Here is a 14,296-nt window from a genome sequence, read left to right on the forward strand (position 1 = left end):
CTCAACTGAGGTCCCATGGTCCAGACAGTGAGAACTCACATGAGAACATCCAACAGGCTCCCAGGCTCAACCAGAACATGATACCTGAGAAACCCTGCCTTTTCCTCCTGCTGCCCGCCCCCGCCCCCAACAAACGTAAATGGAAGCGTGTTCTCCAAGCCACAGCATTGCACTGGTCCAAAGCAGGGGAAGTGGCAGAGCTGGGTTTGTCGGCTGCTGCCACCAGCACCATCCTCCTGTACTTCTTGTCTCGTCCACCTGCTGCCTAGTATGGGGTGTGGCAGCCACTCGGATGACCTGGGCTGGGTTCTAGGGTGAGGCTCACTGGGAGAAGGAAAGGCCAGGTCCATGGATGGCTGACCAGGAAGAGTGGAGGGGAGGAGCATTTGCCAGCTACTCCTAGGTCAATCTTGGAAAAAACTGTCTCTTGGTTCATCTTGCAGACAGTGCGTTGAGAGCTCAGAGGTAGGCCAGAAGGGATCTGGGGGTACAGAGCAGCGGTAAAAGTCACAGTGTGGTATGACTGACCCCTCGCTTTGGATGTCACCTCTTGGCAGCATGAGTGTTAAGCACCTCTCACAGGGTTCGTCTGTATATCACGCATGTTGTGTTGCTCCCACCTCACCCCCATCACTCGTCCACCAGCTGACGGTCCTGTGGGTTGTGATGTCAAGCCTGGGGGTCAGAGATGTGAGGCTGTGCAGCCCATTCCTGTGGCTGGCAGGATGTGCCCTTGAGGGCCCTCGTCACACTCACAGGCCTCTCTCTACCTTCTCTCTGGAAAGAGGTCTGTCCTACATCAAGATCATGGACGTGGGACAGAGCTACGTAGTGAACCGTGTGGCTGACCACATCCAGAGCCGCATCGTATATTACCTCATGAACATCCATGTGACCCCCCGCTCCATCTACCTCTGCCGGCACGGGGAGAGCGAGCTCAACCTCAAGGGCCGGATTGGTGGGGACCCAGGACTATCTCCCCGGGGCAGGGAGGTGAGTGTGTGTGTGTGTGTGTGTGTGTGTGTGTGTGTGGCTGTGCATTGGTACCTCTAGGTGGCTAGGTTTGGGTATGTGCCGCGTGTGCTGGGGCTGGGCGTCAGTTCTCATAGCTAATGTGCATTTGAGGTAGATGACCTTCATTCAGTCTAGAATGTTCCCATCATGTAGGGAGGGTCACCAAACAGATACCTGGATCTCTGGCTTCCATGTGAGCTGTCACCAGCTGAACCCCTTTCCTTGGAGAGGCATGCCATTCTAGGGGTGACCTGAGTCCCTGCGGTGCAGCGGATAGTTGTGCCACAGTCCAGGGGAAATATTGGGGCCTCAGTGGGGAGGTCATACAGTCTAGGGTGCATAGTGGGAGTACGGGGGGGGTGGCAGGGGACATGATGAGCTATGACTGGAACTGCACTCAGGGTCTGGGAAGGAGGCACAAGAACAGCAGTTGTGGGTGTGGGTGTGACTGAGACATTAGTTTGGGTTTTTTACCAAACCTGTGTTCTCTGAGGCTGAGCATGACCCCGTGGACTCTGGCTGTGGGGTCCTTTGAGGGCAGCCCAGGACCTGTGGGTCTGAATTTGCTTGTGATGTGTTTCAGTTTGCCAAGAGCCTGGCCCAGTTCATCAGTGATCAGAACATCAAGGACCTGAAGGTCTGGACGAGCCAGATGAAGAGGACAATCCAGACAGCCGAGGCACTGGGTGTGCCTTACGAGCAGTGGAAGGTCCTCAACGAGATCGATGCGGTAATCACCATCTCTTCCCTCCCTGCCCAGGTCTCCAGGGCAAGGCTGCGCTCAGCTAGGGTGACAGTGTTGAGGGTCAGGAGAGCTTCCCCTTAACTTTTCTTCCTGTTTTGGGGTTTTCATTGTCCCTCCCTCCCTTCCTTCCCTTCTTTTGCATTTAACTGTTTAGATAAACCAGAATTTATTTTGATATTCTGACATAAGCCTTAAATCTCATCTTTCCCCAGTTAACTAACTTATCTGTAACTATCTATCTATCATTTTCCTGTTGATTTGTTTTATCTACTCTTATATTAAGTTATTACGTGAAATTTATTTATCTGTTCATGCACCAATATCACACTGTTTTACCTATGGCAGTTTTTCACTGTGTGTATTGGCCACTTGGATATCTTTTGTGAGGTCTTTTGCACTTTTTTCCCCCTATTGGATTGTCTGCCTTTTACTTATTGATTTTAGGAGTTCTTCATGTACTCTGGATATGATGCATATCTGGTAATTTTTGATTGAATCTGGACATTTTGTGTGAACAGTTATGGAGATAATATGAAGTTCTGCTTAATGTTATCTTTCTCCAGAGGATTAGCTTTTGCTTCTGGCAGGCAGTTGGAGCAGATTACCTTAGTCTCATCAGGGATAGAACTGTTTCAAAGCTGCATGTTTTGTTTTTGTTTTTGTTTTGATGAAGACTGGCCCTGAGCTAACATCTGTTGCCAATCTTCCTCTATTTTATGTGGGATGCTGCCACAGCTTGGCTTGACAAGCGGTGCTGGGTCTGCGCCTGAGATCCCAACCTGTAAACCCTGGGCCACCAAAGTGCAGCACACAAACTTAATCAGTACTATGCCACCCGGCTGCCTCCAGAGCTGTGTTTTAATCCTTATGGAGGCTACTCAATTTTCAGGTCCTTCTGTTTCTAGAGTGTAGCCTTTAAGGTGCTGATGGAAAACCTTGTGGGCCCTAAGCTTCTATTTTTTGTCTCCTCAGCCTAAGATTGCTGACAGCTGTGCCAAGCTTCTGCCCACCCAGCCCCTACTTCCTGCTTGGCTTCTCATCATTTCCCCCCCAGTTTTATTGAGATATGATTGACATATAACTTTGTATCAGTTTTAGGTGTGCAACACGATGATTTCCTATATGTATGTATTGTGAAATGATTAGCACAAGTTTAGTTAACATCCATCACCTCACAGAGTTACACATTTTTTTTCTTGTGATGAGAACTTTTAAGATCTACTCTCAGCAACTTTTAAATATACGATACAGGATTAAGTTTAGTTAGCAGTGTGATGCTGTACATACATCATAGCTCCAGAACTTATTTCTCTGATAACTGCAAGTTTGTATCTTTTGACCACCTTCACCCATTACCCCTACCCCCAGCTGCTTATTCTTTTAACTGCCACTTTCCCTCAAAGGGAAAAATGATGCTATATATCAGGTTCACCTCTTTGGTCTTCCCTTCAGTTCAAGATCTTGGCCCCTCAAATCCTCTCTGCCTTGTAGCTCTATGCTGATCTCAAACAGATTTAAATTTTTTTTCTGTCTGACTTTTCTAATTGCTGTCACTGGAGGGTTGGTCTGAAACAAGCTAGTCCACCATTGCCTAAAGTGGAAGTCACTAATGAGATCAGATTTGAATCTTAGAAAGATCACCCCAACTGATGTAGAGAATGGTTCTGTTGGGATGAGGTTGGGGGGACCAAGCTGGAGAAGGGAGACTAGTTAGAGGTGCCTGCAGTGGCCTGGTAAGGTGATGACATCTGTGACTTGGGTGGCAGCAGTGAAAGAGAAAGGAGTGGATGGATTTGAGGGACGTTATTCCCTCATCATGTATTCATGTGAACCTCCCAGTGGTAGGAGCTGGGCCACGTGCTGGGGACTGAGATCCTGGTGAAGTGATAGAACCTGATGATAACTGGCTGTGGGGGTAAAAAGGAGAGAAATCCAGGATGACTCCACATTTCCAGCCACCGGGAAATGTTCTGGGTCGAGGAAGGTGATGAGCTCACGTGAGGGCAGTAGCTATGTCTGCTTTGTTCACCACGTGGTAGGTGCTCAATAAATATGTACTGAATGAAAGGAGGAAGTTCGTGGGAGATGTTCAAGTGCAGATACCCTGGAGGCAGTCTGATCTCCGAGGAGAAGTCGGGGCTTGGGCATCCTTCCTACAGACGTCGTACTTGAGACTGTGGAATGGATGAGGTGGCTGAGGGAAGAGAAGTGGGACCAGGACAAAGCCCTGGGGAGCCCCAGCATTTAAGGGGCTATGGAGGTGACCATGGAAGTGAAAGCAGAGAGAAGGAGGCAGTGGTCAGTGGGGTGAGATTCCACAGAGAGTGGGGAGTGAGGCCAGGCTCCAAACTGACCATTAGGATGTAATAGCAAGATCACTGGGGTTCTTGGCATGAGCCTGGTGGGGCTGGTGCCCAATGGGAGTGGGTGGGGAAGTGAGTGAGAGGGATTATAACATTGTATTAGTTTTAGGTGTGCAACATGATGATTTAATGTATGCATATACTGTGAAGTGATTACCACAATAAGTTTAGTTAACATCCATCACCTCACATAGTTGCAAATTTTGGAGGGGGCTCAGAGTCAAGGGAGAGAGTGAGCATACAAGGAGTGAGAATACGGGAGGCCCTGACGGGTGGCCAGAGAGATTCTGGGGTATCAGGAGGGGAGAGGGGTGCGGGTGGCCACAGAGAATTATGTCTAGTATCTTTTTCTTCAGAATCTCATGGAGATTTCCCTTAAGAGTGAGAGGAAGGAAAAGTTTCAAATGGAAGTTAACCAATGGGAAGAGTTAGCTGGTCTAGAGACCAGGAATTTTCTGGGATACTTTTGTCTGTGTCCTGGGGGTGGTCCACCAGCTCCCAACAGATGGATGCAGCTGTGTAAAAGGCAGACTGCTTGTTAACTTGTCACCTTGTTCAGTTTTGTCCCTATGGATATGATGGAAGCACAGGGGGACAGAGGAGGTGAGTAGTTGGGAGGAGGTTAGTGAGGACACATGCTATGGAATGCATTCAAGCTGGAAAAGATTTGGGGAGCAGATGGGGGAGTCCACGGCATTCTGAGATGGGAGGGGCCCCAGGGGACAGGGTTCATTGGGGCAGGTAGGCCAAGGAGGCTGACAGTAGGGGTGTTAACAAGGGACACAGCTCCAGTGTCCTGTGGGAGGTTGAGCCACTTGGCCACAAGGAGGAAGCCTTATTGTTGTTTCTTGTGAATAAGATCTTGTCCCGACTCTGTCTGGTTGTTGATGGTCCACAGAAAACCCATGACAAAATTCCTTTATTTACTGTAGTAATTTTCCAGTTAATTCTCTTAGGTTTTCTTTCTTTTTTTTATTTTAACTTTTTGTTGTTGTTTTTTGAGGAAGATTAGCCCTGAGCTAACTGCTGCCAATCCTCCTCTTTTTGCTGAGGAAGACCGACCCTGAGCTAACATCCGTGCCCATCTTCCTCTACTTTATATGTAGGATGCCTACCACAGCATGGCTTGCCAAGTGGTGCCATGTCCGCACCCAGGATCCAAACCGGCAAACCCCGGGCTGCCGAAGTGGAAAGTGCGCACTTAACTGCTGTGCCACCGGGCCGGCCCTCTCTTAGGTTTTCTTAAGGAGCTATCAGATCTTCTGAAATAAGGATAATTCAGTTTTCACCTTCACAGACTTTGTGTTTCTGTTTTGTATTATTGCATTGGCAAGAATAAGTGACGGGCAAACTAGATTTCCTTGTTTGCCTCTTAATTTAATGGGCTGATATTATAAAATGAATTTGGTGGATTTTCAGTCTCTTCTGAGCCTTTAGGATTCACTCCTCCTTCAGCAAAGCTCCCTGACCTGGGGCTTTGTATTCTTTGAGTTAATTCTTTGATGACAATTAAAGTGTATTCTTTGGTCTATTTTTTTAAACATATTCTTGAGTCATCTTTTTTGTCCTCTGATGTTTTATTATGAAAAGTTTCAAAGGAACAGAGCACCAGTGAAGTGTGAGAACAATATAAGGCAAACTAATACATGTGGAATCCTAGAAAAAGATGGGTGTAGAGAACAGAAAAGAAATATTTGCAGAAATAAGGGGTAAAAGTCAGAGAGTTGTTCAGTTGCAAAGGGGAGAAGGCAACTTTTTGGATGATGGAATTTATATCGTGATTGTGGTGGTGGTTATATAACTTTATACATATGTTAAAACTCATTGAAGGGGCTGGCTCCGTGGCCGAGTGGTTAAGTTCTCGCGCTCCAGCTTGAGCGGCCCAGGGTTTCGCCAGTTTGGATCCTGGGCGCGGACATGGCACTGCTCATCAGGCCATGCTGAGGTGGCATCCCACATTCCACAACTAGAAGGACCCACAACTAAAAAAAAATATATATATATATACACACAACTATGTCCTGGGGGCTTTGGGGTGAAAAAGGAAAAATAAAATTAAAAAAAATTAAGATTAAAAAAAAATAACATTGAATTGTACTTAAAATTGGTAAATTTTATTGTATGTAAATTTTACCTCCATAAAAATGATAATTTCCTCCTTCCCTCAAAAAAGTTTCAAACAGATAGCAGAGTTGAAAGATTTTTATAGGAACACCTGTATACCCACTATATTAGCTTTCTGTTGCTGCATAACATATTACCACAGACTTAGTGGCTTCAAACAACACACAATATTATCTCACAGTTTCTGTGGGTCAGGAGTCTGGCAGGGATTGGCTGGGTTCGCTGCTCAGGGTCTTATCAGGCTGCAGTCAAGATGTTGGCCAGGGCTTTGGTCTTATCTGAGGCTTGGGGTCTTCTTCCGAGCTCATGTGGTGTTGGCAGAATTCCTCTCCTTGTGGTTATAGGAGTGAGGTCCTTGGTGCCGGCCTCGTGGCCTCGTGGTTAAGTTCGTGTGCTCCACTTTGGCAGCCCAGGGTTTCACTGGTTCGATCCTGGGCGCTGACATGGTACCGCTCATCAAGTCATGCTGAGGCGGTGTCCCACATGCCACAACTAGAAGGACCCGCAACTAAAAATACACAGCTATGTACTGGGGCCTTTGGGAGAAAAAGGAAAAAATAAAATCTAAAAAAAAAGAAGGAGTGAGGTCCTATTCCTATCAGCCAAAGGGGTGCTCTCAACTGCCAGGGGCCATACACAATTCTTGTGATGTGACCCTCATACAATATGGCAGCCTAATTCTTCAAAGCCAGCAAGGAGGAGTCTCTATCTCTCTATAGTCAGCTAAGACGGAGTCTTATGTAATATAACATGGTCGTGGCATTGACGTCCTATCACCTTTGCATAGTCTGGTGGTTGGTTAGAAGCAAGTCACTGACTCTGCCTGTGCTCAAGGGGAGGGGATTATATAAGAGCTTGACTCACTGGGAGTCACCTTAGGGTGTGTCTGCACCTCCACCCTCAAGATTCTACCATCAACCTTTTATTATACCTGCTTTATCATCTCCTATTCATCTTTGCATCCCGAGTCATCCTAATAGTTTATTTTATTCAAAATTTATTTGTTCATCAGAATGTTAAGTTATTAGTACATATCAGTAGATTATGCTCATGTCATAGTATCAGTATCAGTAGGTGTTACCCTTTTTTCCATCCTTTGATTTTGTGGGTTTATTCTTCTTTCTTCTATTTTCTTTTGTGAGGAAGATTGGCCCTGAACTTACATCTGTGCCAGTCTTTCTCTATTTTTTGTATGTGGGATGCTGCACCTGGGATCTGAACCTGTGAACTCTGGGCCACCGAAGTGGAGCGCATGAACTTAACCACTATGCAACCAGGCCAGCCTCTCTTCTTTCTTAATTAGATTTGCCAGAGATGGCCGCTCATTGAATTTTTTCTGAAGAACCAGATCTCAGATTGTATAAATTCTATTGTTTTTTTGTTTTCTAATTAATTAATTTTTTGCTTTTGTTTATATCATTTCCTTTTACTTACTTCCTTTGGTTTTTTAATTTCTAGAGTTTATTGACTAGGACATTTATAATCATTCTTTCTTCTTGAATAATGAAAGCATATAAAGCTATTTTTTGCCTCATTTTATTGAGTTGCAGTCAGAGAATGTGACCTGTAGTTTTAGCCTTTTGGAATTTGTTGAGGCCCTCGCTATTGCCTAGAATATGGTAAATTTTCATAAATATCTCATGGCCATTTGCAAGGAAGGTCTGTTGTCTGTTGATTGGATACAACATCCAATATGTGTTCGTTATCAAATTATATGAAAGAATTACAGAGTTTTTGCACTTGTGGGGGTGTATGTGTGTGTGATGAAGCATTCTCATTTTTAGAATTTTATGTTGAAGTATTTCAGGTGAAATAGAATCATGTCTGGCATTATCTTCAAAGTAATCCAGTTGGTTGGGGAGAGGGAAGCAGGTATAGGTTTAGTTGAAACAAGATTGGTTGTGTTGTTAATATTCAAGGCTAAGAAGTGGGTACATGGGATCATTCATTATACTATTGTCTCTACTTTTCTGTATGGTTGAAAATTTCCATAAGAAAAAGTTTGTATGTGTATCTCCTTAATTTCAACTTCTTAATTATATCCTTTAAATTTTCTGTATCCTTATATTTTTTGGTTTACTTGATCATCATAAGTCAATAGTTGAATGTTAGAGACACTCTATAATTATTATTGTGTTCATTTTTCTTGCATTTTTAACAATTTTGCATTATTTTTACTTTTTCTCTTCTATATGTCAATATTTTGTTATGAAGTAATTTAAAAGTTCATGACTTATGAATTTGTGGGACATAAAATGAAACAGATGGCCACTCCAGTAAGGTTAATTCAGTGAGCATTTATAAAGGGACTATTTGCAAAGATATGGGCAGGGTAGAGGGAAACTACAAGGGGTATTACTTTTTACTGACCTCCTAACAACAGGAACCATTGCTTCACTTGGGCAGAGGAGAGAGGAAAAAGAGAGGATACAGGAATCGGGGGGCAGGGAGCACTGAGGACAGAGCAGCCTGATGGGATGAGACCTTAGGTGAAGACCCAGACCACTGAAAGCAACTCCTGTAGGAGGGAGCCTGGGAATAAACATCTCAGCCTCGCTCTCTTCCCTCCCTATGACCTCCTGTCAGGGTTCTTTATGGACTAGCCCAATAAAAATTAGTGGCCATGCGAGCCTTGTGGATGCAGTCCACAAGGGTCAGCCTTCTGGGGCAGAGAGCAGATGGAGAAGCAGGAGAAGGATCTGGAAGGGCAAATGAGATGAACCAGCACAGCACCTCCTTTTCTTTCCACCTTTAAAAGAAGCTATTCTGTTGTCTTCTGGGTTGCATTGTTTCTAACAGGAAGTTTGTTGTCATTCTCATCTTCATTCTGTACATAACGTGTCTTCTTTTTCTCTAACTGCTTTTAATTTTTTTTTTTTAAAGATTGGCACCTGAGCTAACATCTGTTGCCACTCTTCTTTTTTTTTTCTTCTTCGTCTCCCCGAAGCTCCCTGGTACATAGTTGTATATTCTAGTTTTGAGTTGCCACCCTAGCATGACCTGATGAGCAGTGCCATGTCTGCGCCCAGGATCTGAACTGGTGAAACCCTGGGCTGCTGAAGTGGAGCATGCAAACTTAACCACTTGGCCATGGGGCCAGCCCTTACTTTTTTTTAATTTAATTTTTACTGAGTTAATGATAGGTTACAATCTTGTGAAATTTCAGTTGTACATTATTGTTTGTCAGTTGTGTTGTAGGTGCACCCCTTCACCCTTTGTGCCCACCCCCCACCCTACCTTTCCCCTGGTGGCCACTATTCTGTTCTCTTTGTCTACATTTTTAAATTCCTCATATGAGTGGAGTCATACAGAGGTTGTCCTTCTCTATCTGGCTTATTTCACTTAACATAATTCCCTCAAGGTCCATCCATGTTGTTGCAAATGGGATGATTTTGTTCTTTTTTATGGCTGAGTAGTATTCCATTGTATATATATACCACATCTTCTTTATCCATTCATCTGTTGATGGGCACTTAGGTTGCTTCCACGTCTTGGCTATTGTAAATAATGCTGTAAAGAACATTGGGGTGCTTGGGACTTTTGGAATTGCTGACTTCAAGCTCTTTGGATAGATACCCAGTAGTGGGATAGCTGGATCGTATGGTAGTTCTATTTTTAATTTTTTGAGGAATCTCCATACTGTTTTCCATAGTGACCAGCCCCTACTTTTAATTTTTAATTCTCTCCTATCACTGATTTTCAGCAGTTTGCTTATGATGTGCCATGGTGTATATTTTCTTTTAATGTTTATCCTGCTTGGAGTTCATTGAGATTCTTAGATTTTGTTTAGATTTTGGAGTTGTTTATGTTGAGGCCAAAGCAAATCTGGTACTAGTTACTCTCTTATGGCTCCGTCTTTGTTTTGGATGGTTCCTGTTTCAATATAAAACACTTTTAGCATGGATTTATACTTTGGCTAATTTGAATGTTACCATATTACTTGCAAGTACAGTATTACCAATATTACTTGCTTTTCTTTTTCCAATTTTGTTTATTGTGGTAAAATACACATAACATAAATTTACCATCTTAACCACCATTTTTAAGTACACAGTTCATTGGTATTAAATACATTCATAATATTGTGCAACCATCACCACCATCCATCTCCAGAACTCTTTTCGTCTTGTAAAATGGAAACTCTATACTCATTAAACAATAACTCCCCATTCTCTCCTCCCCCCAGCCCCTGGCAACCTCCATTCTACTTTCTGTCTCTGTGATTTTGACTACTCTAAGTACCTCACTTAAGTGGAATCATACAGTATTTGTCTTTTTGCAACTGGCTTATTTCACTTAGCATAATGCCCTCAGGGTTCATCCACGTTGTAGCATGTGTCATGATCACCTTCCTTTTTAAGGCTGAATAAGGTTTCATTGTATGGATATTCCACGTTTTGCTTATCCATTCATCTGTCAATGGACACTTGGGTTGCTTCTACCTTTTAGCTGTTGTAAATAATGCTGCTATGAACATGCGTATGCGACTATCTCTTTGAGACCTTGCTTTCATTTCTTTTTTGTTTTTTGGGGTTTTTTTTTAAGATTTAATTTTTCCTTTTTCTCCTCAAAGCCCCCTGGTACATCGTTGTGTACTTTTAGTTGTGGGTCCTCCTAGTTGTGGTACGTGGGATGCCGCCTCAGCATGGCTTGATGAGTGGTGCCATGTCCGCGCCCAGGATCCAGACCAGGGAAACCCTGGGCCTCCGAAGCTGGAGAGTGCGAACTTAACCACTCGGCCACAGGGCCGGCCCCTCATTTCTTTTTGGTATATACCTAGACATGGGATTGCTGGATCATATGGTATTTCTGTTTTAATTTTTTTGAGGAACCACTATAGTACTATTTTCCACAGTGGCTGTACCACTATACATTCCTACCAACAGTGCATAAGGGTTTCAGTTTCTCTACATCTATGCCAACAACACTTGTTGTTTTTCTGTTTTTTTGGGAGTAGCCTTCCTAATGGGTATGAGGTGGTATCTCATTGTGGTTTTAATTTGCCCATCCCTACTTTTTGTCTGTATTTTTTGGTTATATTTACTCCCTTTTATTTTTAACCTTTTTGTATCATTTTCTTTAGATGAAAGGAGCACATCTTTGGTTTATTTTCCAGCCTAGCTTGAGAGCTTTTTTCCATTCAGGGATCTAAACCCATTTACATTTATTATTATAATTGCTGTGTTTGATCTTGTTTTAAATACTTTGTAGTTTTCTCTTTATTCCAATTTTTCTGTATAAAGATCATCTTTTTGTATAAAAAAAAGATGTATAAATATCGCCTTTGGAAGGCAGACAGTGTTTCTATTCCAGTAGTCATTACCTTGAAGCTTTTCAAAGACTTTCTTTTTTTTTTTTTTCTTTGAGGAAGGTTAGCCCTGAGCCAACATCTGCCACCAATCCTCCTCTTTTTGCTGAGGAAGCCTGGCCCTGAGCTCACATCTGTGCTCATCTTCCTCTACTTTATATGTGGGACGCCTGCCACAGCATGGCTTGCCAAGCAGTGCCATATCCGCACCCAGGATCTGAACCCGCGAACCCCAGGCTGCCAAAACAGAACATGTGCACTTAGCTGCTGTGCCACTGGGCCAGCTCCCTCAAAGACATTCTTAAGCAGGATGCACATAAAGGAATAATTAAAATATACTTGTGAAAGTTATTAACAGGAAAATAATTCTTGGCTCTGTTGGGAAAGATGAGGCTGTGTTATTTCCATCTATTTCCTTTCTTCTCAGTTTTTTCGTTAATGTAGTTGGGCAGAGTTCAGGATCATGATTTTTTAAATCTGTGTTTTTCTCTTCTTCACAGTTGATGATCTCTTTCAAAAGAGTAAGCACTTTTTGTAGCCTATTTTGTAACTCATTTAACCATTTGTAGGCTCCCATCAGCTGTGGCTGGTGGGAGCTGTGGGAGGTCTCCAGGCTCTGATTTCTTTCTCAGGCAAAGGGCAGCTCCCTGGGACAGGTTAGGGGCCGTGTCTGCCCTGCAGGGACAGGGACGTGGCTCTAGCATTTGGTTTTGCAGAGAAACCTTTGGCTGCCCCAATTTGTTTCCTTTGAAGTTAATCTGATTCTTTTCCTAGATGCTTGTGGATTCCCTTCTTGATCTTTCATATTTGGCATCTACTGGAACTTGTAGGACCTATTAATCATCCATGTTATCTTTGTTCTTTTTCTCTGTTCTGGTAAACAGCCTTGGGCTAGTCTTCTATGTCAACATCCGGATTTTTTTCATAATTTAATCCACAACTTACTGCCTTATTTTTCCTTTTTTTTTAAAAAAAAAACTAAATGGCTTTATTGAGATATGAATCACGTATCATACAGTTCACCTAAAGTATATAATCCAGTGGTTTTTAATGTATTCAAAGAGTTATACAATCATTGCCACAGTCAATTTTAGAACATTCCATTACTTAAAAAACAACCCTACAGGGGCTGGCCCCATGGCCGAGTGGTTGAGTTCATGCGCTCTGCTCTGGTGGCCCAGGGTTTCGCTGGTTCGGATCCTGAGCTTGGACCTAGCAGGCCATGCTGAGGCGGTGTCCCACATGGCAGAACTAGAAGGACCTACAACTAGAATATACAACTATGTATATGTACTGGGGGGCTTTGGGGAAAAGGGAAAAAAAAGAATATTGGCAACAGATGTTAGCTCAGGTGACAGTCTTTAATAAGAACAACCCCATAGGACCAGCCCATGGCCTAGTGGTTAAGTTCGGTGTGCTCCGCTTTGGCCGCCCCGGTTTAGTTACCAGGAGTGGACATACACCACTTGTCTGTGGCCATGCTGTGGTGGTAGCCCACATACAAAAAGAGGAAGATTGGCAGTGGATATTAGCTCAGGGCGAATCTTCCTCAGCAAAAAAAAAAGCAACCATATACGCCTTAGCAGTTGCTCCCCATTTCCTTCCAACCCCTCCCCCAAGCCTTAGGCTACTACTATTTTGTGTCTCTATAGGTTGTCATATTTTGAACATTTTATGTAAATGGAATCATATGATAGGTGGTCTTTTATGACTGGCTTCTTTCACTTAGCGTGTTTTCAAGGTTCATCTCTGTGGAACACAGAACTTCATTTCTGTGGTATCAGAACTTCGTTTCTTTATATTGCCAAGTACTAAGTAGTCTGTTGTGTGGATAGACCACATATTATTTACTCATTCATCAGTTGGTGGGCATTTGGGTAGTTCCCATTTTTGGGCTTTAGGAATAATGTTGCTGTGAACATTCGCATTCAAGTTTTTGTGTGGACACGTTTTTATTTCTCTGGGGTACATACCTAGGAGTGGAATTGCTAGGTTACACGACACTTTATGTTTAACCTTTTGAGGACCTGCCAGACTGTTTTCCAAAGCAGCTGCACCATTTCACCTTTCCACCAGCTGTATATGAGAGTTCTGATTTCTCCACATCCTTGCCAACACTTGTTATTATCTGTCTTTTTGATTATACCACACAACCCTGGAACACAATTCAGCCAAGTTCTCTGCCATTTTGTAACAAAGATCACCTTTTCTCTAGTGTCCAATGACATACACCTCATTTCCTTCTGAGGTCTCACCAGACATACCTTTAATAATCAGATTTTTAGCAACATTCTGTTCATGATGACATATGTATCCTGGAAGACGATGGAAGCTCTGTCTACTGTGCTTCACTTCCTTCTGAGCCTTCACCAGAATCACTTTTAATGCACATATTTTTACCAAGTTTCTGGTGGTTGCCAGCAGTCCTTGGCATTCCTTGGCCTACAGCTGCATCACTCCAATCCCAATCTCCATCATCGCATGGCTTCTTCCCTATGCGTCTCTCTGTGTCTTCACTGGCCTTCTTGAAACAATACCAGTCACCCTTAAATGACCTCATCTACTTGGTTACATCTGCAAAGATCCTATTTCCAAATAAGGTCACGTTCACAGGTACCAGTGGTTTAGAATTCATACCTTTTCTAGGGGAACACATTCAACTCACAACAGGTGGTTTGCATCTTTCTAGGAATTTTCCTTTTTCATTTAAGTTATCTAATTTGTTGGTATAAGGTTGTTAAT

General features: G+C 43.3%; 1 protein-coding gene across 5 annotated transcripts in view; it reads left to right on the forward strand.

The window, feature by feature from the left end:
• The window catches only part of PFKFB4 (6-phosphofructo-2-kinase/fructose-2,6-biphosphatase 4), a 42,862-nt gene that overhangs the window by 18,831 nt on the left and 9,735 nt on the right, over window positions 1–14,296 (forward strand). For all 5 annotated transcript variants that reach the window (XM_046677809.1, XM_046677802.1, XM_046677819.1 and 2 more), the window contains exons 8-9: window positions 786–993; window positions 1,598–1,744. In XM_046677809.1, the coding sequence (XP_046533765.1) occupies window positions 786–993; window positions 1,598–1,744 (355 nt within the window). The remainder of the gene's footprint in view (window positions 1–785; window positions 994–1,597; window positions 1,745–14,296) is intronic.

The sequence above is a fragment of the Equus quagga genome, chromosome 1 (genome assembly GCF_021613505.1).
Source record: "Equus quagga isolate Etosha38 chromosome 1, UCLA_HA_Equagga_1.0, whole genome shotgun sequence".
Classification (NCBI taxonomy): Eukaryota; Metazoa; Chordata; class Mammalia; order Perissodactyla; family Equidae; genus Equus; species Equus quagga.